Source organism: Tenrec ecaudatus, chromosome 6, assembly GCF_050624435.1.
Source record: "Tenrec ecaudatus isolate mTenEca1 chromosome 6, mTenEca1.hap1, whole genome shotgun sequence".
Lineage (NCBI taxonomy): Eukaryota > Metazoa > Chordata > Mammalia > Afrosoricida > Tenrecidae > Tenrec > Tenrec ecaudatus.
Genome location: NC_134535.1, coordinates 61,926,009 through 61,948,597, shown reverse-complemented (window position 1 = coordinate 61,948,597; position 22,589 = coordinate 61,926,009). Strand labels below are relative to the sequence as shown.

General features: G+C 42.5%; 1 protein-coding gene across 1 annotated transcript in view; it reads left to right on the top strand.

Moving 5' to 3' along the window:
* Positions 1-13,825: 13,825 nt before the first annotated feature.
* Positions 13,826-22,589, top strand: part of NUP107 (nucleoporin 107) — a 49,463-nt gene continuing 40,699 nt past the window's right edge. The window contains exons 1-6 of the mRNA XM_075551316.1: positions 13,826-13,940; positions 15,950-16,041; positions 16,517-16,603; positions 17,534-17,649; positions 20,050-20,188; positions 22,453-22,556. Coding sequence (XP_075407431.1) covers positions 13,933-13,940; positions 15,950-16,041; positions 16,517-16,603; positions 17,534-17,649; positions 20,050-20,188; positions 22,453-22,556 — 546 coding nt within the window. The 5' untranslated portion in view covers positions 13,826-13,932. The remainder of the gene's footprint in view (positions 13,941-15,949; positions 16,042-16,516; positions 16,604-17,533; positions 17,650-20,049; positions 20,189-22,452; positions 22,557-22,589) is intronic.

Here is a 22,589-nt window from a genome sequence, read left to right as displayed (position 1 = left end):
CTATACCAGTGTACATCCTCTGGTCTAGTCAGACTTGCAAGGTAGAATTCGGATCATGATGTTGGGGGTGGGGGTGGGGGAGAGGAAGCATTTAGGAACTAGAGGAAAGTTGTATTTTTCATCGTTGCTACATGGCACCCTGACTGGCTCATCTCCTCCCAAAGACCCAAGAAGGGTCATTTTCTATTGCTTTGTCTGGACAACTTGTCAGCAAATTCACCAGTACCTGGAAAATGTCCCAACGTTTTTCCGCATTTAAAACATTAGAAGCCGAAGCAACCATAAAATTCTAAGTTCCTCTCTGCTAGAATTTTAAGAATTTGTTAATATAGTTACGATTGATTTCATGTTAAAATCTCCCAGACAGCCATTGTTTAAATCACAATTTGGTAATAGAGGCTGTTGTTAGGGGCCATTGAGTCGGTTCCCACTCAGAGCAATCCTACGTAATACACCGCCCAGTCCGGTGCCATCCACACAATTGTCTCTATGCTTCAGCCCATGGTTGCAGCCATGCTGTCAATTCATCTTGTCGAGAGCGTCCTCTTTTTCACTGTCCCTCTATTTTACTAAGCACGATGTCCTTCTCCAGGGACTGGTCTTCGCTGAGAACATGTCCAAAGTATGTGAGACAAAGTCTTTCCACCCTTGGCTCTAAGGAGCACTCTGGCTATGCTTTTCCCAAGACAGATTGATTTGTCCTTTTAGCAGTTTGTGGTACTTCCAATATTCTTCTGCAGCTCCACAATTCAAATGCATCAATTCTTCTTCAGTCTTCCTTATTCTATGTTCAACTTTCAAATGCCTAGGAAGCAATGGAGGGTACCAAGACTTGGGTCAGGCGCACCTTTGTCTTCAAATATGATTCAATGTAAGAAGACCAAACTCCTCACAAAATAGAAGAGTAACATGAGGTTATAACGTTTTACGTTTCGCCATTCCATTGAAATTGAACACAGTTTGAAGTACTTAGAAAAGAGTGTCAACCCAGCAGAGAGAACTGACAGCAGCGGAGAAAACATTTGGGAGCCATGTCCCTGATTGAGGGTTTACCAGGAGAACACCTTATAAACAAGTCCCACAACTCAACAACAAACACAACCCAAGCAAAATCGAACCAAGGAATGAAATAGACCTTTGACCAAAAAGACACAGTCTTACTAGTTGCCATCAACTTGGCTCTGCAACCAGGAGAGGCCTTTTTGCCTAGTCCACTTGACTTTGAAATCACAAATGAAACTTGTGGGTGACCCTTTTGGTTTTTAAAATACCAGTGACATAACTTCCAGCATCATCAACATGCTAGTCACCACAGCAAAACGAACTAACAGGGTGACGGGGAAAAGATACACCAATGGCCAACCCGAGCATGAAAAGGTTCTCAAACTGTCCTCATTAACCGCTCTTTTCCTAGGTGCCATTGAGTTGGCTCCAACCCATAAGCGACCCCCTGTACCACAGAAGGAAACACTGGCTGGTCCTGTGCCAGCCTCACCATGCTTCCCGTGCCTGAGCCATTTGATGCTGCCAAGGTGTCCGCCCATCGCACTTTTCTCTGCCCCCCCCCCTGCCAGCTTATCATATGGCCCAGCAAGTCAAATCTTAGGTTTATACCCTGAAGCCTTGAAAGCAAGGACACGCCCACTTATACACCAATGTCCACGATAGCTCTAGTCACCAAAGTCAAGAAGTGTAAACAACCCAATGTCCACCAACAGGTGAAGGGATTAAGCAAATACATGGTAATTACATTCAATGGAATAGTATTCCATCATAAAGAAAATGGGTTTTGACGCATGCTGTGGCAAGATGTCCTGGTGGCACTGTTGGGCAATTGGAACCACAAAGTTAATGGTTCAAACCCACCAGCAGCTACAGGGGAGAACCAGGAGGCTATCTGATCCCATAAAGATTTACAGCCTTGGAGACCCTAGATAGAGATTCTATGAGTTGGAAAGGAGCCCAACTGGCCATAGTGGTTGCACATTTCGCTGCCAACTGGAAGGTCAGCAGTTCTAAATCACTTGCCTTTTGAGGAAGAAATACGAAGCTTTCTACTTCTGAAAGCGTTACAGCCTTGAAACTCACAGGGGCAGTTCCACTGTGTCCTATAGGATCACTGACAGTACTCATTGACTCAATGACACTGAGTTTGGTTTTGGATTTTTATGAGTTGGAATCAGTTCGATAGCAAGGGGTTCTGATGGGTGAACCTTAAAAGCATAATGCAAAATGAAATAAATCAGACCCCCAAAGGGTAAATATTAGACAATTCCACTTAGCATGAAATACCAGAACAGGCAAATGCACAGAGACAAAAGTTTATTTGTGGTTACCCGAGGCGGGTGGGAAGGAAGTGAGGAAGATACCGCTGGTGAGATGCTGGGTTTCTGTTACAGCTGATGACAATTTTGTAAGTGGTGGCAGCTATATAAATTAAAAGTAATTAATGTCACTGAAATTCCAGATAAGATGGCTGAAATGGTTAATAGGATACAGATTTAATGGACTCTGGGGCATAATGGTTATACATTGGGCTGCTAAACTCAAGATCAACAGACCAAAACCACCACCTGCTCCGAAAGAGAAAGAAAAGGCTTTCTACTCTGCTCAAGATGTACCGTCTCAGAAGCCCACAGGGGCAAGCCCACAGGGACAGTTAGTTCTACCTTGTCCTATAAGGTTGCTATGCGTCAGAACTGACTCGATAGCAGTGAGTTTGTTTTTATGGTTTTATTTTAACTACACTCAAGAAGAAAGGCTATAGCACATTATTCTAGGGTTTTTCCTGTTTTTATACTCTACAGATTAAGATGATAAATCATTTGAAGTGATTGAGATTACTGTGAAGAATCTGTATATTATTGTAGTAGTTACATAATCTGGTGTCAATTTGAGACTTGAGAGGATTAAGAGTGAAGAGGTGGAGTCTAGTCTGTCAATTGGATTATAGCCAATGTCCACCAATGTCAATTGGATTATAGCCATGTCTCTGTGTGGGCATGGCTTTCCCCTGAGGATTCTCTGTCTTCCTGTATTTCCTCCTTGGAGGTGGGAGACTGTCTCTCTTTGCTCACTCCCTGAGAGACTGCTCTACTGACAAGACACATGGCACTAAATGATAGACCCCATGCCCTGGGAACTGGAGGAGCCACATGGAGACCCCTGCCAGCGCTGAGATGCTTACACTGCCACTGGATCCACAAGAGTTTACACCTACTGGCCTGTGATCTTCTTGAATTGGGCATCATTGCATGTGTTTCATGAGTCTGAAGAGGACTTTATAGATTGGTATCAGACATATGGGCTAATATAGGACTTATGGACTTGATCTGGACTGAGTTGGGATGTTTTCTCAATACTCAACTGCTCTTGTATAAAGCTCTTTCTCATACATATATGAGTCTTCCTGGATTTGTTTCTCTCGTCTACTCAGACTAACACAATTATAGAACATAAAAAGGTACAATCTGATTGTGTAAATGCTGATATTCTCCCTATAATATTATTTGATGAATGCCTAACACTGCTCTAAATGCATTTGCATATGTTAATCCCTCAATCTCTGAAGTATAAATATTTATATGTATGAAAGTATTAAGTCATTTATCTAACACTCCATAGGTCACAAATAGGGGAAGTAGGGCTCAACCCACGGAGCTTCATTCTGTGCCATCTCCCAACAGTCATATATGTTATTTAATTTCCAGTACAAACTTTTAAGGATAGGATGATTTTGCTGGTTTTACCGAAGAGAAACCGAAGTACAGACAGTGAAATAATACCAAGTACCTACTAGACTACACTGCTCAACTGGAAAGACAGCAATTAAACAAGTGTCAAGCAGACGCCACATGTAAGCTCTGACCCCATTTGACCTCAGAATCAGGCTTTTTTTCTCTCTCTTTAGATTACTGTTTTCTTTGCAAAAAAAAGTCATTTCTGAGAAGACATAATGTACTGAATCAATAACTTCCTGAAATTATCACCATAACCACATCCTTTCCTAGAATCCTAACAGTGTCTTGTTGAATACTTCCCTGAGCTTTTCTACTGTACATAAAGTTCCAATAACACCACCTCTGAATTGCCAGCACAGAAATGTATACTTCATGGTCAAATATATTTTTCTTCCCCTGATTCATGAAATTCTAGAAAATTTAACAATAATTTTTCTTCTACCTGCTCTATTGGGAACAAAATCATATCCTGCCAACTCCCCTCTAAATGACACTCCAAGCTCTGTTCTTGACAGTAAGGACATTTAAGTACTTTTCCATAACGTGTGCAGAACTGGGAGTCACACACAACCCTCCAAACTGTGCTCTTACACCTCCATGCAATACTGCTTCCTAGCAGAGTTATCTTTTTAAAACCACACTGTGATAATCGAACACGATGAACATAATCCATTGCTATATGCTGAAATGGCAAATGTTATATATTTACCATTAAAACAAAGCAAAAGGGAAAGCCTACACATTGTGATTTATGCGCCAGCCCCAAATTGCTACTTGTATTTGATTCATGATTCACTGTTATTTACACGATTTTTAGCTTGCGATTCACTTCCATTTGAGTCTGTTATCTGGAGTAAATCCCTTAATCTTTCAGTAAGTGCATTTCTCTAGGTAAAAAAGATGATGAAGTTGTAACAGCAAGTTTGCAATATTTTGAGCTCAAAGATGAAAACTAAATTCTTCAAATATTAAAAATGTTAGAACTCCACCATCACACATCTAAACAAACTGTTAATAAACTAAGAGCTTTATTTATTTAAGCCAGGTGTGTCTCATGATTTTATTCACAATCCTATCACCTCTTCAAAATGGCAAAGTGTACTTGAGCACTTGACATAACTGTACTTAACTAGATTCATGTCTGACTCAGAAATTCTTAATACATTTATTAAATTATTTCTTTAAATTTCCATTAGAACATGCCATGAAAAGAAATTGTTTACATTAAAAGACAGCATACAAAGAATTGGACCAAAAAATAAAACAAAACAAAAAAAGCAACCCTAAGAATGAAATCAGAAAAAAGAAAAGAATGAAAAATCAGCTAGGGAGAGTTTGACCCAAAGATCACATGACTCTTGCTCAGAAGCTTTTGTGCATTTACACATTGTTTGTAAGCATACTAATACATTCAATTTACCAATATGCTTTCTCATTTAAAGCAAATCATCAACATTCCCAAGCAATTGCAAGCTCTCTCTGAACATCCTTTTAAGGATGGTAGAGCATTCTACGACCTGGGTATGGTTATAATCTCTTTCTGCCTCTGATTAGTGAGGGTGGAGAACATATACCAAAAGGTCACTGACTGGGCAACTGTACTTCAATAGGGCTAGCACATACGTAGAGTTTGAAGTGGAGATTTCTGCATGATGCTACCTGACAGGTAAAACAGATGAAAGCTGAGTCAAATAGTTTGGAGTTAATATGGAGATGAGAGAAAATCAAAAGGTGAGTGATGTGATATATTTGCATTTTTAGAACACTCTTAGTAGTTTGAAGCAGGGCTTCTAACCAGTGCAGTCATGGCCAAGAAGCAAATTGCAAGGAGTTGAAACAACCTAAATTTCCATCAGTGGATGAATGGATTAAACAACTGTAGTACATACATACAATGGAGTACTACGCATCCTGAAAAAGCAGTACACGCATCAAGCACATTTCTGCATGGGAAGAGCTGGAGGAACTTATGCTAGGTGAAGTAAGCCAAGCACCAAAGGACAAGTACAACATGAGTCCACTGAGGTAAGCTTTTAAAAAGCAAAAGGGGCACAGGGGGAAAGCTACTATATGTATACATGCCTGGGGTGAGGACCAGGCACTATGGCAAGCGACAGACCCAACCCAGGGATACATATGGCAGCCGATTAAAAAGGAGGGAAAAGAAATAAAAAGACGTGGGCAGTGGGGGAAACAGGGCACTAACCCACCCAAGAGGAAGGTATTCTTATGTCTCCACAAGAAAGGGAGAGAAGGACCAGATGTGAATGCAACATAGCAGCATGAAGCAGTGAACCAAGCAGAGAGGTCTGCAACACCAGTCCCAATCACAGCTACGTGGACCCTCTCCCCAGAAGAATGTACTACAAAGGACAGCACTGAAGTTACAGCTCAAGGAGAGGGGCATGTCTGCTCAGAACACACAGGAGCAAACAAAGTGGAATGCATCCTGGCCCACCAAGCCCCGAAGATGATACTCCTACTCAGAGTACCCAATGCACAGACAGGACCACAGGGCCAACCCCAACATGAGACACGACGTCCCTCACTGACCCATAGTGCTCTAGAGGACAACACTGGAGACAAAGTGTGAGATTTGTGCCCAATCTGACCCCACCACACCAGGGCAAAACACAAAGGGCATGTAACAGAACAGCAAGGGGAGCAGAGCAATGCAGTCCCCGAGGACTCCCAAAAATAGACTTTGGGGATAGAGCATGGCACCACTTAAGACTCCACCAAAAATACTCATAAAGTTCAACAGACAGACCTGGAACTATTTATAGACTTTTCTTTGTTGCTGTTGTTTTTGCATGTCTATCTAGATAAGATAGACAGGATAAACAATCCCAAGGAGAAAATAACATGACCAAAGGTTCAGAGGGACATGGGAGAGGGGGAGGTGGGGGAAAGAAAGGGGGAACTGGGGAGCCAACAAACTCAGAGACAAGGGAACAAGTGATCTAAAATTGATGGTGAGGAGGGTGTAGGATGCCTGGTGGGGCTTGATCAAGTGCAATGTAGCCAAGAGGAATTAATGAAAGCTGAATAAAGGTCGAACATGATAGTTGGACAAGAGGAAAGTAAAAGGAAATAGAGGAAAGAACTAGGAGACAAAAGACATTTATAGAGGTATAAATATAGGCACATACATATATATAATTTATATATAATGATAGGGGCATAGATCTATGTATATATATTATATGTTAAATATTAAGGCAGCACACAAACATTGGGCCTCTACTCAAGTACTTCCTCAACACAAGAACACTTTGTTCTAATAACCCAGCATTATGTGATACTCACCTTCCTAACAGGATCAAGACAAAATAGGTGCCCAAACAAATATGGTGAAGACAGGTGATGGTGCCCAGCTATCAAAAGATATAGTGTCTGGGGTCTTAAAGGCTTGAAGATAAACAAGTGGCCATCTAGCTGAGAAGCAACAACGCCCACAAGGAAGAAGTACAAGAGTCTGTATGCCATCAGCTGTCAATGGGATCAGGTATCAGGATTCAGAAGACCCAGAAGAAACAGTCATATCAATGCAAATGAGGGGAAGGGCCAAGTGGAGAGCCAAAGCCCATCTGCAGACAATTGGACATTCCCTTTCAGAAAGGTCACAAGAAAGAGATGAGCCAGTCAGGGTTCAGTATAGCAATAACAAAACATACAGCTTTCCTTTGGTTCTTTAATGGTTTCTTCTCTCCACTCTCATGACCCCAATTCTACTTTACAAATTCAGCTGGTACACCAGAGCATGACCACTGGTATAGATAATAGCTCTCAATACACAAAATCCAGTATAGATAACCCCCTCAGGACCAATAAGGAGAGTAGCGATACCAGTAAGGTGGGTGGAGAAAGGGGGAACCAATCACAATGATCAATGTATAACTCTCCCCCACCACACACACGGAGATGAGCATCAGAAACATGGGTAAAGGGAGACAGCAGTCAGTGTAAGACACGAAAATAATAATATTTTATAAATTATCAAGGGTTCATGAGGGAGGGAGGGTTGAGGAAGGAGAGGGGAAATGAGGAACTGATACCAAAGACTCAGGTAGAAAGAAAATGTTTTGAAAATGATGATGGTAACATATTTACAAATGTGCTGGACACAATGGATGTATGGATTGTGATGAGCTGTATGAGTCCACAATAAAATGATTAAATAAAATTTTTAAAAACTGAGATAAACTGGAATTTTCAAAATGTGGGTGCCTGGAACCATAATTGGAACATGAAAATATTTCTGAAGCCCTGGAATGGGAGACATGGAAAAGCCCTTCCAGAAGCCCAAAGCAGGAGCCTGGATTATTGCCAGGACTATGATGACGAACACTCACTTAAAATGCTTGTTGGCTGACATCTGCGAGGAAGTCGTCATTGTTTCTGACACTGCTAGGTAAGAGATCTGGTTGCTATGCAATGTGCGCACTGCCCTTGTTTTCTGAGAGGGAGATTATGTTTCCGGCAGGGGATGAGCACATACTTTTCTCTATTCCAATGACCATTCCAGGGTATGCACATTGGAAAATCCCAGACTGATCTGATTTCATTCATCCACCACATTTGAAGCAGGAAGAACCAATTTGAAGACCTGGTTTGGAGAAAGACCTGCAATGATACAGGCAAGAGATCAAGAGCTAGGACTAAGATGGTGATAATGGAGATAGGAATGCATGGTGAAGACTTGATGACAAATTATGTGCGGGTTAGAGAAGAATCATCCAATCAACAAATATTTAAAAGGATATGGCAACAAACAGAACGAAAGTTTACCTCTGCCCTCATGCAACTCTAGTGCTAGAGATTAAAATTCTTATTTTTGACTTAGGTGACGAAATGTTCACAAAATTTAGCAGCTTGAGCTCCCGGCTGAGAGGACGTCAATTGATGAGACAAGCACAGAGAGAAAAAGTGAAGGAGCGTGGACACATTCTGAAAACAATCTGTCTCCCTAAGCAACGAGTTAAGGGGTTCAGGGAGCTCCTGGGAGAAAGATGACACTATCCACACCCATAGTTATGGTCTCAGAAACCTACAGGGCCAGTTCTACCCGGGTCCTATAGAGTCGCCCTGAGTCAGAACCGATTCAATGGTAGTGTGCTAGGTTTTGATGTAAATCTAGGGAGGGGTTCTTCTGGAACAATCAATAGGCTGTTCAAACCCAAGCCGGGTCATCCAGTTTTTGGATTATTTTCTCTTGCAGGCAGGTATTATTGGCTAATTCTGTTTTAATGGACTCCTTCAAATGGGAGGTGCATTACTCAGGGAACAGCAAAGGCATGCTAATTAATCACAAATTCTAACAAGATTGAGAGCAAAAGTGACTGGAGTATTGAAGGCCCGGAAGAGACTGAGGTCACATTGGATGTGTCCATTTGCCCGGACAGAAAATGCACTGCAAGTAAGGTGCTTTTCGTGTTCCTATTTGGGTGGGTGGGGACTGGGAGAAAGGTAGACATGTGAGCTCAGGTCTCAAGTTTGGATATACTCAATTTCAGATATCTTGGATCCTCAGTGTGGACATGTCCCGTCAGCAATCATATGCATGGGTTTGGAATGTAAAAGTGAGGTATGGGCTAAAAACATTCACTGGAGACCGACTAAGAAATAGTTGGTAATTTAAAAGCCAAGGATAGTGTGCAGAGTTGAAGAAAATAGGATTTAAGTTTGGACCCTAAAAAATAGCACGAAGATGCCAATAACTCACAAAGGAGACTAACCCAGGAAACCAGGCAGGAGGACCAGAGGCCCGCGAGTAAGACATGACACCCACAGAGAGGAGAGTGGCCGGGAAGAGAAGATGCCATGGTGCAGAATGTTCCAGAAGTTCTGGCCAATTAAAAACAAACTTTTGCTAGCAGAGAGATCATTAGTGACCTCAAATAGAGCAGACTGCACTTTGTCATTGTTGCTGCGGTGAATAGGTGTGGTCGAGTCCATTCTGACTCAGTTACCCTACGTACAATACAAGGAAACACTGTGCCATCATCACAATTAGTGTTGTGTTTGAGCCCCTGTGGCAGCCACCTTGTCACACTCCATCTCCTTGGTCGTCTCTTTTTGCTGACTTACTCCTTCACCCTCTAGCAGGGGGAGGAACGTCCAGCCCACAAGTCATATCAGGCCCTCGAAATCATTTGCTCTGGCCCTGTCAGGGTAATCATACACAATGACAGTCTTGGAAACTGATAGAGGCAGTTCTACTGTCCTGTAGGGTCACCTTGAGTCAGAATTGATTCAATAATCCTAAGTTTGGTTTGGTTTTAGAGTACTTTTAATATTCCTCACTGGCATCATAATTCAAATGCACCAATCTGTGGCTTTCCTTATTAGTTGTCCAACCTTCTTATGCATATGAAGCAATTGGCAATATCATGGCTTGGGTCAGGTGCACCTTAGTCTATAAAATGATATCCTGGCTCTTCAACGCATTAACAAGATCATGCTTTTCAACACAATCAAGACATCGGTGAAATTTCCCAATGCCCTAAGTCATTTTATTTCTTGACTGCTGCTTCCATGAACATGATTGTGGATCCAAGGAAACCTAAATCCTTCTCTTCGTTTATCATGATGTTGTCTGTTGGTCCCGCTGAGAGAATTTTCGTTTTCTTTGCAATGAATTGTAATTCAGACTTAAGGCTCTGGTCCTTGACCTTCATCGGCAAGTGCTTCCAGTCCTCCAGCTTTCAGCAAGCAAAGTATGTCCTCTGTGTATCACAGGCTAAAAATAAGCCTTGCTCCAGTTCTGATATCATGTTCTTTTGCTATAGAACAACTTTTGATTATTCGCTCAACAGAGTTTGAAACAGTTTGGTGAAATGGTAAAAACATAGAACTTTTTTTGTATACTTTTCTGATCTTAAACAATGTGTTACTCCCTTGTACTGTTTGTACAACCGCCTTATGGACCATGGACAGGCTCTGCATGAACACAGTGTTCTGGAATTCCCATTCTTCTCAATGTTATCCAAAACTTGTTATGATCCAGACATATTTCTTTTAAACACAAGAAAACATTATTCTAGTATACTCTGCTTTCAGCCAAGAGCCATATAACATTAGCAATGATACCTTGTGCACATCCTCTTCTAAATCTATCTTGAATTTCTGGCAGCTCCCTATTATTGCGCTGCCGCTACCATTGTTGAATAATATTCAACATAATTTTACTTGCATGTGCTTTCAGTGATGTTGTTCAATAATTTCCAAACTCTGGGTCGTTTTCCTTTAGAATGATACAGATACTAATCTCTTCCAGTTGGTTGGCCTGTTATCTGTCTTCAAATCATTACACACAATTGATGGCATCCGTGGGTTCCTCAGTGTGTTAAAACATTTCCGTTGGCATTCCATCAATTCCTGGAGCCTGGTTTTTTGATAATGCCTTCAGCGAAGCTTAGACTTCTTCCTTAAGTACTATTGATTCTTGATTGGATCCTACCTCTGGATAGGGTTGAATGTCAACCAGTTTGGTGGGGTTTTTTTTGGGGGGGGGGTATTGTCAATGTGAATTCTTCTTTTGACGTTTCCTGCAGCAGTCAACATTTTGCCCAGAGAACCCTTCAATATTGAAACGTGAGGCTTTAATTTTCCCTTCCGTTCTGTCAGCTTGACATACGTTCAGCATGTTTTTCCTTTGTAGCTTTTTGACTGCAGCACTTTTCATATTTCCTTATAATATTTTACTTTGTCCTCTTGAGCTGCCCTTTGAAATTACCTATTTTAAGCTATTTTACTTCATAATTTCTTTTGCTTTTGGGACTCTGTTCAAGAGCAAATTTCAGCCTTTGATGATACCTGCTTTGATCTTTTCTTTTTGTCACATTGCTTTGGTGCCTGACCTCCCTTAACTTCGCAGGAAAAGAGGAAAATAACTCTGTGGCATCAACTGATTCCTCAGGCTGGTTCCTATGAGGCAGAGGGAAGACATGCCTCTCCTCCAACCTTTCTACCCAGTCTGGCACCAACTTCCGCTTTCACAGCACCTTCTATTTCTCTGCTAGGTTTGATCATTCACAACAATGGCCACACTGAACTCACAGACAATACCCACAAGTTAGGAGGTTTACCAGGGAAGTGACAGGCTCAGAAATGATTCAGGATACTTGTTCTTCAATCAAGACAGCCTTTTCTCAGTCATACCCACAGGGATATATCCAGGCACTTTGGCTTTTGCCCTGTTGCAAGTGTTATAAATTTTTTTAGCTCTGCTAAAATATCCAGAAGCACTTCAGTATGCCTCAACCTGAAGGGGCTCAGCTGGATCTCTGTGGGTCCAAAACTCTAGCTCCACAGACAAGTCCCTGGAGGCAACTTACTCTACCAGGAAGGCTCCCGCCCAAAGTTATACAGCTTTCTTACTCCATGAGCCAGGAATCCCACTACACCATCTCCTGCTAGTCTCCTGGTAAGGCTGCCTCTGCTTCTCTGCCACTGCTACTCACTGTCTCTTACCATCTCTGGTGTCACATCTGTTTCCTGGATTGGAGCGGTTCAGCACAGGAGTATTAAGCCTAAAGGATGCTCCACTCCTGGCTCTTCTTTCTTGATGGTAGTGAGATTCTCCCTTTCTACCTCTGGGATGGCTCATTTTAAGCCCAGAGGGATTGCAAAACTGACCAATCCTGATATTAAGGTTCTGTACACCCTATTCCTACAAAGGTCCCATCCCCTTATTTACATCTTTAGCCAGCTATCCATTCCAATGGGTGTGCTGCAAGCACTTTACATTTGCATAGCCCTATCTAGTCATTTGGTAGGAACTACAAAGATGATAAGACTATATAAAGTAATTCACTGAATCATAACTGTTAAGTGAAAAACATAGCTTATCAAACAGTGCTATGTTATAATCCTACTTGCTCATTAACTATCAAGCCATCCAGAACTAAGTTGCATAAAACAACACTATTATTTTTTCCCTTTTAGGTCTTTTGATAAACTAATCTCAGTTGGTCATTTCTTAATGAGGGACTCATAGAACTGTAGTCAGATATACTCAAGAAATCAAATGCTGCATTGGGCAAGTCTGCTGCATATGACCTCTTTATTGAAAAGCAAAGACGTGACTTCTAAGATTAACGTTTGCCTGACCCAAATCGTGGTATTTTCAATGGTCTCATACCCAGCCAACACTGGACAATGGATAAGGAAGAATGAAGAATTAATGCTTTTGAATTAGGATGCTGGCAAAGAATATTGAATAAACTATGTGCTGGTATGTCCTGAAGAGAAAACATCTGTCTTGGATGCTTCTTACAAGCCAGGAGGCCTGAGGATGGTAAAACTTTTCTCCATACTTTGGATATGTTATCAGGAGTGACCAGTCCTTGGAAAAGGGCATGAGGGTCAGGGAAAAAGCCAACGACCGTGGACTGACACAGGACCTGCAACAAGGGGCTCAAACATAACAACTGTAAGGGGAGCGCAGGGCAGACAATGTTTCACTATTATAATTACATATATAGGGTCCCTGTCAGTTGGAACTGTCTCCTGGTCACCAAACAAGGAAGCTTTATTGTTTGCCTGAAAGGCATTTTGAAAGAGGGCAATACCATCACTTCAATGATTCCCCCCCCCCCCCCAGTTTTTAGCTCTTTCTTCGTAAATGACCAAAAATACCAAGTAAAAGGCAAACAGTAAGAATGGAAAAGTTTTTAAAACTGTTGTGGGGGGGGCGGTTTAAAGCACAATTCAAACAAGGAAGTGGGTGCAGTCAGAGACAGGGTCCCGCGCAAGCGTCGGAAGAGATCCCACGCCTGAATTTCAAGCTCTGGCTCTTCTGACGGGGAACGCCAGGAAATGAATTCACATTTTCCAATGCTAGCAACCGACGTCAACCCGGCTTCCCAGTAAGATAACATCACCCCGGGCCACGCCCTCAGGCGGCCGTCCGGCGGGGCAGCGGGCCCTGCGTCACAGACGCGCCGGCCTCGGGTCGCAGCCCGGCGCCCCCTCGCGCCTGCGCCACTGTGCGGGGGAGGCGGGGGGAGTTTACGCATGCGCCCAAGGGAGCTGTTGTCATTCTCTTCCCATGCCCTTCCTCTGGGGGCGGAGTCCGCCGTGGTATGCTTCCGGGTCAGGGATTAGCTTCCGGAGAGCGGGAAGGCTAAAACGAGGTGGTTAAACTGGAGCCGGGCTTGCAAGGTTCTGGCTGGAAGAAGCCGTCGCCATGGACAGGTCAGTTCTAATGGTGACTTCAGAGACCAGGCCCCTCCTGCTTAATGGCAGAACGAAAGAGGCGAAACCCGATACTCAATGGAAGCCAAAGCTTTCCTAAGTGACTGCCCAGGACCTTTCCCCGGCTTGGGAGGCCGCCCCTGAAGCAGGACCGAGGGTGCAGGCTACGTTCGGTCACCTGCCGCTCAGTTCGTTCAGCCGCTGTGCGACGGCGGCGCTGGCGGACACATGTTCTGCTTTGGGCATGGGTAGGCCAAAGAGTGGTCGCGGGTTGGGGGTGCAGACTAGCTGCAAAGCAGTCAGTGACGGAACTGAGATCTCAGCCTGGACTTTGATTCCAGGCCCCAGCACTTCGTTACAGTATTGAGTCCCTTCTCTCAGAGAGAGAGAGAGAGAGAGTGAGTGTGTGTGTGTGTACAGAAATGAGTCAAAGTCCTTCGCCTTGGGGAATTCTTTTTAATGGAAGGAGACTACGAAACAGTATTAATTCATAGCGACCCTATAGGACAGCGTAGAACTGCCCTTATGGGTTTCCGAGATTGTAACCCTTTTAGGGTAAAGAAAGCCTCGTCATCCTCCTGCAGTGCGGCTGGTGACTTTGAACTGCCGGCCCTGTGGTTAGTAGCCCAGAGTGGCCTTGATGGCGCTGAAAACGAGACTGAAGAGTAGAAAGTGACCAATGTTTTACAAAGCCCACTTGTTGAGGTCAATGAGGGGCCCTGTCTTGGAGCGTTTCGGGATCATTTCTCAAAACAGGTCACTTTCAAACTTTGAATAATGATAGATATTAGGTATGGAGTTGGTTCCAACTCATCGTAAGCCTGTGTATTAGGAAAGGAAACACTGCCCAGCCCTGCGCCATCCTAAAACCCACACTATACTGGAAGCCAGTGCATATGGCAGCCACTGTGCCACTTCATCTCCTTGAGGGCCCCGCTGCTTTTTTGCTGACCCTTCCACTGGACCAAGCATGTGGTCCTTCTCCAGCGATGGGTCCCTCCTGATAACATGTCCAGAGTATGCTTTTAAAGGAGCATGCTGGCCTTAGTTCTTCCAAGACTAATTTGTTTCTTCTCCTGGTCAAAGTTTGGAAGCTAATAAATAGAAGAACCGAGTTTTAAATCTGGATCTTTGTGTCTCTATAACTGGAGTTCTTAACCTTCATGCTGCTCGCAGGTAGGTAGGTGTTCACAAAGGGGGGGAGGAGGGGGCAAAAGTAGGCCCTTGTTTTTAAAAGGAGCAATGTACAAAGGTGTGAGTATGGTAGTGCTTGCTCAGTGTGCCTGAATGGCTGTGTGGAGTGTATTTTTGAGGGTGGTAATATGTGTTGCTTAGACTGAACAGGACTCAGGTTGAAAATGCCACAGTAAAGGGTTTGGACTCTATTCTATAAACCAGAGACAGTCTAGGTTTTAAATAAAGGGAAAGCATATTCTATTGTGTCTTGAAACTGGTTTCATACTCTACACAGTTTAGTTTCTAGACCTTCAGGTGAGAATGACAGGAGCCATGTGGAGAGTGCATGTGGAGAGAGGAGATGCTCTTGTTCTATTGGAAGACTACTTCAAGGGTCGTTTCTTTCTCATGCATTGGCATTCATCTCAGCAGCTCAAGGGACAGCATTTTCTGTAGTACCAGTACTTTCCGAATTTTGAAGACTACAGATTCTCTAAGACAAGGGCCCCTGCAATCGGAGGGCTTCACGATATAATAGGGAAAAGAGGACAACTTCAGGAAGCACTTCTCCAAAACGATGCTATTTTAATATAGACTTCAACTGCTGAAGTAATTTCATAGGAGGAAACTTTAATAAAGTCAAAGAAGTCATGTGCAGGTAAGGATTGAGTGTAGCGTTGAGGCTTAATCAGATTTTGAAAGGAGGAAGGCATTCTAAACAAAAAGATAACTTGTCTACTGGAATGACCTAAAGCTTGGCTGATTCAGGGTCCTTGATCATGATGTTCCGTGATGATTGTTTTTTTCACATGAGCTTGGTTATGCTCTTTTAGGAGTAGCTTTGGAGAGATGCTGTCCCCCGTGATCCGAGAGGCAGAGGTGACCCGGACTGCAAAGAAGCAGAGTGCTCAGAAAAGAGTCCTAAGTATCCTTTATGTTTGCACTGAACATGTTTGGAACCTGGGATGTAGAATTTCCTTGTTGTGATCGATTTTAAACACTGTTTGCAATTATAAATAAAATGCTTCAGGGATTCATTCTGTTCATTCCATAGGTATGTTACTTGGTAGTGAGATTAAGATGTGTGTTTCCTGACTCTGAGGGTTTACCATTTATTGCTGACTGTCGTGTTGTGGATCAATACTGCTGACATTCGGTTTTTGTTTTGTTTTTATTTGAAATCAGACTAAGAACTTTTAGCTCACTCTAACAGTCTATGACTTGACATCTCAGAATTTAAATGGAAGTTATATACTCTTTAAATTAATAAAGGTATCTATAACATACAGTGTTTTTAAAGTATGTATTCCCATGTTTTGTAGGATGTAAGTATGATTAATTCTACTTTAATTTTAATGGTCTCTTTTCTACATGGAAATTTTTCTTAACCTTCCTAACAGTTCGAGCATCTCAAGATGAAAGTTTTGCAAACTTTACACCAAAAAACCAAGTCACTCCTCGAACTCCCAGTTCTTTTCGACAGCCCTGTAAGACTTTTTGCCTTTAAAGCATCAAATAATAGCATTGACAAGGCTAGACACTGACATTTATTATACAAACATACAGTTAGCATTTTTGTCAGCAGTATCAACAATAACTGCAGCTAAACCAACCAAGTTCACGTCCATTGAGTCGATTCTGACTTAGAGTAACCCTATACGGCCAGGCATAACTTCCCCTGTGGATTTCTGAGACTAACTTTTCATGGGTTTAGAGAGTAGGGTGATTTCTGACTGTTGACCTTGTGTTTAGCAATGCAATGTGTAACCACAGTGCCGCCATGACTCCTGGAATAATGATTAGCAGCTACTTAATGATTGCAAGTCACTATACTTTCTATCAACACAGTGGTTGTGGGATAGATGTCATTTCCATTTTACCAAAACTGAAAGTGAGACATTGTGGCCATTGAGTTGGTCCTCAATTTATGGCAACTCCAAGCACAGTGGGATTACATTATTGTGATCCATAAGATTTTGGCTTTTTGTTGGTTGACTTTTTTCCAAAAGTGAGACGTAGAGATGTTAAATAATGTGAGTACCAGTGTTCATACATGTGAAAGTTATAGGACCTGGATTGAAAGTCCCTACACTATACAATTTTCCGTCTGTTGTTACATAAGGTTGCTATGCATCCGAATCGGCTCAACAGCACCTATCGACAACAACAACACTATACTGCTGCTGCAGGATATGTCGTAAGATTAGCTTATGACAAATCCATGAACTCTTTACTGTCACTCGGATGTTTTATATGAAATCTTATGTGCATTAAAATTCAAATTTAGGAAAGGAAGTTAAGTCTTAGGAGCACGAAAAAGTTACCCTCCCAAGTGTGTGTTTTGCTTGCATGCTTTAGTTTGATGATCGAGACTCACGCACTGAGGATGCTTCTTACTAACTTCTTCTTGATTGTAGTTATAACACCAAACCGCAGCTTGCTGAGGCAGCCAGATATTTCATGCATTCTTGGAACAGGAGGAAAGTCGCCCCGGCTCACGCAGTCTTCCGGGTTCTTGGGAAATCTCTCCTTGGTACGTAGGAAAAAGGAAGCTTAAAACCAGCCCCGTCCCCCGCCTTTTTTTCTCTCTGGTAAACTGTTACATTCAACTAAAGGGTCCCCTTGTTTTCTCCTTCAGACTATTCATCCAGTCTATCTTATCTAGATAGATCTATAGAGCTAATAATATGCACCAAAAATCAAGCCAAAGCAAGATAGGTGATGAATGAGAACACAGTGATGAAAACAGAAAAGAAAACCAATTACCTATAAAGAATAAATGTTAAAAGAAATAGATCAAGGTCTGATTTTTCATCTCTAGGCGTGTCCTTCAGTCAGGTCCGATGGAGAACCATCCTTTGGCCCCAGAGTCTGTCCTTTGTGCTCCCTGCTCTGCTCCCGCAGTTGCTCTGCGGCACGCTTTTAGTTGTTTGCCTCGGTGTCGCAGGGTCAGTCTGGGCCAGTCCCGGCCTTGAGTCTCCAGTGTTGTCCCCCTTAGGGCCCTGGGCCAGCAAGGGACGGCTTGCCTCATACTGATTCAGCCATATTGTCCACTCTGTGCCTTGACTGTTCAGAGCGTGGATATCGTCCTCCAGGCCTGGAGGGCCAGGATGTGCTCCACTCTCTCTTCCTCCCCCTTCATGTGCTCTGGTCAGACATGTCCCTCTCCCCAAGCTGCAGCTTCAGTGCCGTCCTCAAGTAAATTCTTCTGGGGGGAGGGGCAGTTGTCCACGTAGCTGATATGGGGGCCAAGCCCTCAGGTCCCTCTACTGGTGGCTCCCCACTCCTTGCTGGCACACTGCATTTATCTGGAACTGGCTTTATATCTGGTCCCTCTCCCTGTGGAGACACTAACAATACTCTCCCCTTGGGTGGGTCAGTGCCCTATTCCACCGCCACACATCTTTTTTTTTTTTCCTCCTTTCCTCCCTGCCTTCTTTTTAGTTGGCTCCCATATGTACCCCTGGATTTGGTCTGGCCATACTACCTGGACCTCGCCCCTTGAGTGTTTGTATACAGTAGCTTTTTCCCTGTAATCTTGTTGATTTTTAGAGTGTTAATATCTAAAAATTATCTACTCACTGACTGATTTCACTTGGCTAGTGAAACTGGTTTATTTTGCCTTACTTCACTTAAAAACATGAGTTACTCTGCGTCTCTGGCTTTAAACAAAAGAAGATGACTTTATTATATTGCTAAAGAAATGTAAAATGAATAGTAAAATTGTTGCTCTCTTAAAGGCAGAGCAAAGTAAGTGTATACAGTTTTATTATAAAATTCTTGAAAATTACTTTATATTCTAAAAGGATTTTTCTGATTTGTCTGCGGACCAAAGTAGTCCTGTAAATGTAAAAGATAACTTCTATGTAAGAGCGTCCCTTGTCCTTACAGTCATGTTGCTCAGATTGCAGAAGGGCCCCAGGGCTCTCCTCAGCCCATAGTTGCTACTCTGTGAAGACTCACCTTTTTAACTTGGATGGAAGAAAAATGGCTTCAAGACATAGCTTTATTGTTGCACATGCCTAGACGCTGGGGAAAGATGAACATTTTCAGCACTACGGATATTTTCAAACATACCCAAGAGTGGAATAGTAAAGGAAGCCCCTGTAAAAATAAGGTAGCAGGGGCATCTGGCCTCCTATTATCACAAGGGGGAGAGAGAATCACGGAGCAAGAGCCCAAGGCTGATTATTGTGAAGCAAAGGTCAGACATACCTTTCTCTCCCAAACCCCTGGCCACCACTTTCCTGCCTTCTATTTGCCTATTCTGGATATTCATATAAAGGGGGTCATAAGTAAATGGTTTTGGGTTTTTTTGGTAATAATTTATTGGGGGCTCGTACAACTCTTATCACAAGCCATACATCAACTGAATCAGGCATGTTTGTACATATGTTGCCCTCATTCTCTTCTAGACATTTACTTTTTTTTTAATCTTTTTATTGGGGCTAGTAAATGGTTTTTAGTGTTTGCCTTCTTTTACTTGATTTATGTTTTATTATTTTTGCTTCAAGATTCATCCATGTTGCTTGATCAGTACTTTGTACCATTTTTACAACAGGGTTATGTTCCATCGTGTGCACAGCCGCATTTTGCTTATCGGTTCATGCACTGACGCACATTTGAGTTGCTTCTACTTTTTGACTGTGATGAACATTCGACTTCCTGTTTTCAGTTTCCCGGCACATACGCCTAGGAGTGCGGGTGCTGCGGCTGTCTTACAAATGAAAAGCACGCATGGGCATATAAAGCAGACAGGTGGAAAGTAAAAACCTCCCTAGGCATCTCTCGACAACAGGAGGCACTGTTAGAATGTCTCATAATTCCTTCCAGAAAAAGAAAACAGTATATACTTTTGTGTCAGTTACTTTTGTGGCTCTTTATTCACTCCGTGGTAATGATTCCATTGTTTTTCTGAATCTGCCCTTTTAAGGTCTCTAATCTGGATGACAGTCATTGGGCAACTGCATTCTCAGCGCAGCGTTCGGGGCTTTTCACGGATCCCCAGAATGTGACGGAGGACGTAACCCTCAGTGCGGTTATGCTGCGTGAGGACGATCCTGGGGAAGCTGGTGAGTTGGACTTGAGCTTTGACGCAGCAGCCTGTTGCTTAGACCAAAGGAACTATTTTCGGCTGTTTCTAGGCGTTCCCAGAACACTTAGTCATTAAGCTGATCTATGAGGTCATGGCAAAGCTAGTTGGCACAGGAGCGTTGGTAATCTCACCTTAGTCAGAGCAGCATCTTGCACTTTTATCTTTCAGTATAACTAGCAGCCTCTCAGCTTACTGAGCAAGTCACTTCTATCTCTATTCTTATTCCTGCTACTGAAATAGCTTTTCCTCTTCAGGTTTAGTTCTTAATTTTTTAACAGTGTTGGCATGTTTTGTTTGATCTGAATGCTAGTGCTACTTTGTGTGTGTGTGTGTGTGTGTGTGTGTCTTATATATTTTTTTCCTTGAAATGTATGGGTTTTTTTCAATCATTTTATTGGGGGCTCTTACACATCTTATCACAATCTATACATATATCCATTGTGTCGAAAACACCTGTACATATGTTGTCATCATCTTTTTCAAAACATTTTCTTTCTACTTGAGCCCCTGGCATCAACTTCTCATTTTTCCCCTCCCTCCGCTCCCCTTCCTCCCCCATGCTCCCTTGATAATTTATAAATTCTTTCTTTTTTATGTCTTACACCAACTGCTGTCTCATTTCACCCACTTTTCTGCTATCTATCCCCGTTCCCCCTTAGAACCGCCCCCGACCCTTACCCTCCTAGCATCTCCACTCCCCTTATTGGTCCTGAGGGGTTTATCTGTTCTATATTCCCTGTGTCTGAGCTCTTAATCTGTACTAGTATGCATGGTCTGGTCTAGCCAGGTTGGTAAAATAGAATTGGGATCATGGTAGTGGGATGAAGCATTAAAGAACCAGAGGAAGGTTGTGTGTTTCATCAGTGCTATATTGCACCTGACTGGCTCTTCTTTTCCTTGTGGCTTTTCTGACAGGGGGCGTCCAGTTGATGGGCTTTGGGTCTCCATTCTGCTCTCCCCCTCATTCCCATTGATATGCTTTTAGTTTGTTTTGTTTTGGGTCTTTGATGCCTGATACCTGATCCCATCGACACCTCATGATCACATAGGTTGGTGTCCTTCTTCTATGTGGAGTTTGTTGCTTCTGAGCTAAATGGCCACTTGTTTATCTTTAAGACCCCAAACTACCTCTTTTGATAGCCGGGCACCATCAGCTCTCTTTACCACGTTTGCTTGTAGTGCTATTTTTTACATACTGTTGTGACCTTGCTAGTTTTGAGTCTGTTGTCACCTTACTTTTTTGACAGTGAGCATTTGCTTTTTGTGTCTGCATTTACACATTATTTTATTTATTTTAACCTCATCATAAGCTAATACAAAGGAATGCTAATCATTGTGCCAACCATTTTACAAACATCAATTTGGGTGATTCTTAACAGTCAAAAACCAAACCCACTGCCCTCAACCGCATTTTGATTCAGAGTGACCATAGAGCACCCAGAATCACTGCCCCCATGGGCTTCCCAGGACTCGTCTTTATGGAGGCGGAGCTTTCTGCTGTGGGGTTCAAATTGCTGACCTTTCAGTTAGCACTTGAGTACTTAACCACTGCACCACCAGAGCTCCTTCTAGTTAAAATAGTGACAGCAATCATGGAAGGAAAGTGCTACTCAGAGAGGTTACGTAACTTGCGTTTTATCATCTGGCTTGAAAGTGATGGCACCGGGATTTGAAACTGAGCCAGTGGCCTCCAAAGCCCTGATGACTGTGGTAGCCTCTGCTGCTGTGTCCTGCTTGCCAATAATGTACACGCACATTTTGAATGACTTCGTGAAAGTTTCTGTAATTAATGTACAAAGTGCAAGAATTCCTTTTTTAATGTGACCAATTGGCGGGATCTTAAATAAACATACAATGAGCATGTTCTTTTAGTATCTGCCACGTTTTATGCAAATAACACGTTACATGATTTTTGCAAAATATAACCCCTCACAGATCAATTTGCGATGCATGTACTCTGTGTATACACTATTTACATGGGTGCATTATATGTAAAAGTTCTGTATTATTTTCTAAGCTACTTTGTTTTGATAGACTTAAGATGTAACTAACTCAGATGTAATAAAGTTTGTCCCCAATTTTTTTGTTAACTGGGGGAAATGTAGAAAAGATTAGTAACTAGTAGATTTGTGGGATCTTGAAGAACTTTTAGCTATGTTTTTAAGATATCAAACGAACAGTTAAACCTAGAAGCATGTCACTTAACATTTCTTTGTTCCGTTTCTTCTTACTGTGTTCTAGCATCCATGAGTATGTTTTCTGATTTCCTGCAGTCTTCTCTGAAGCACACATCAACTACAATTTTTGATCTTGTAGAAGAGTATGAAAACATTTGTTGTAGTCAGGTAAGCTACTTTCTATGGCTGCCTAAATGGAAG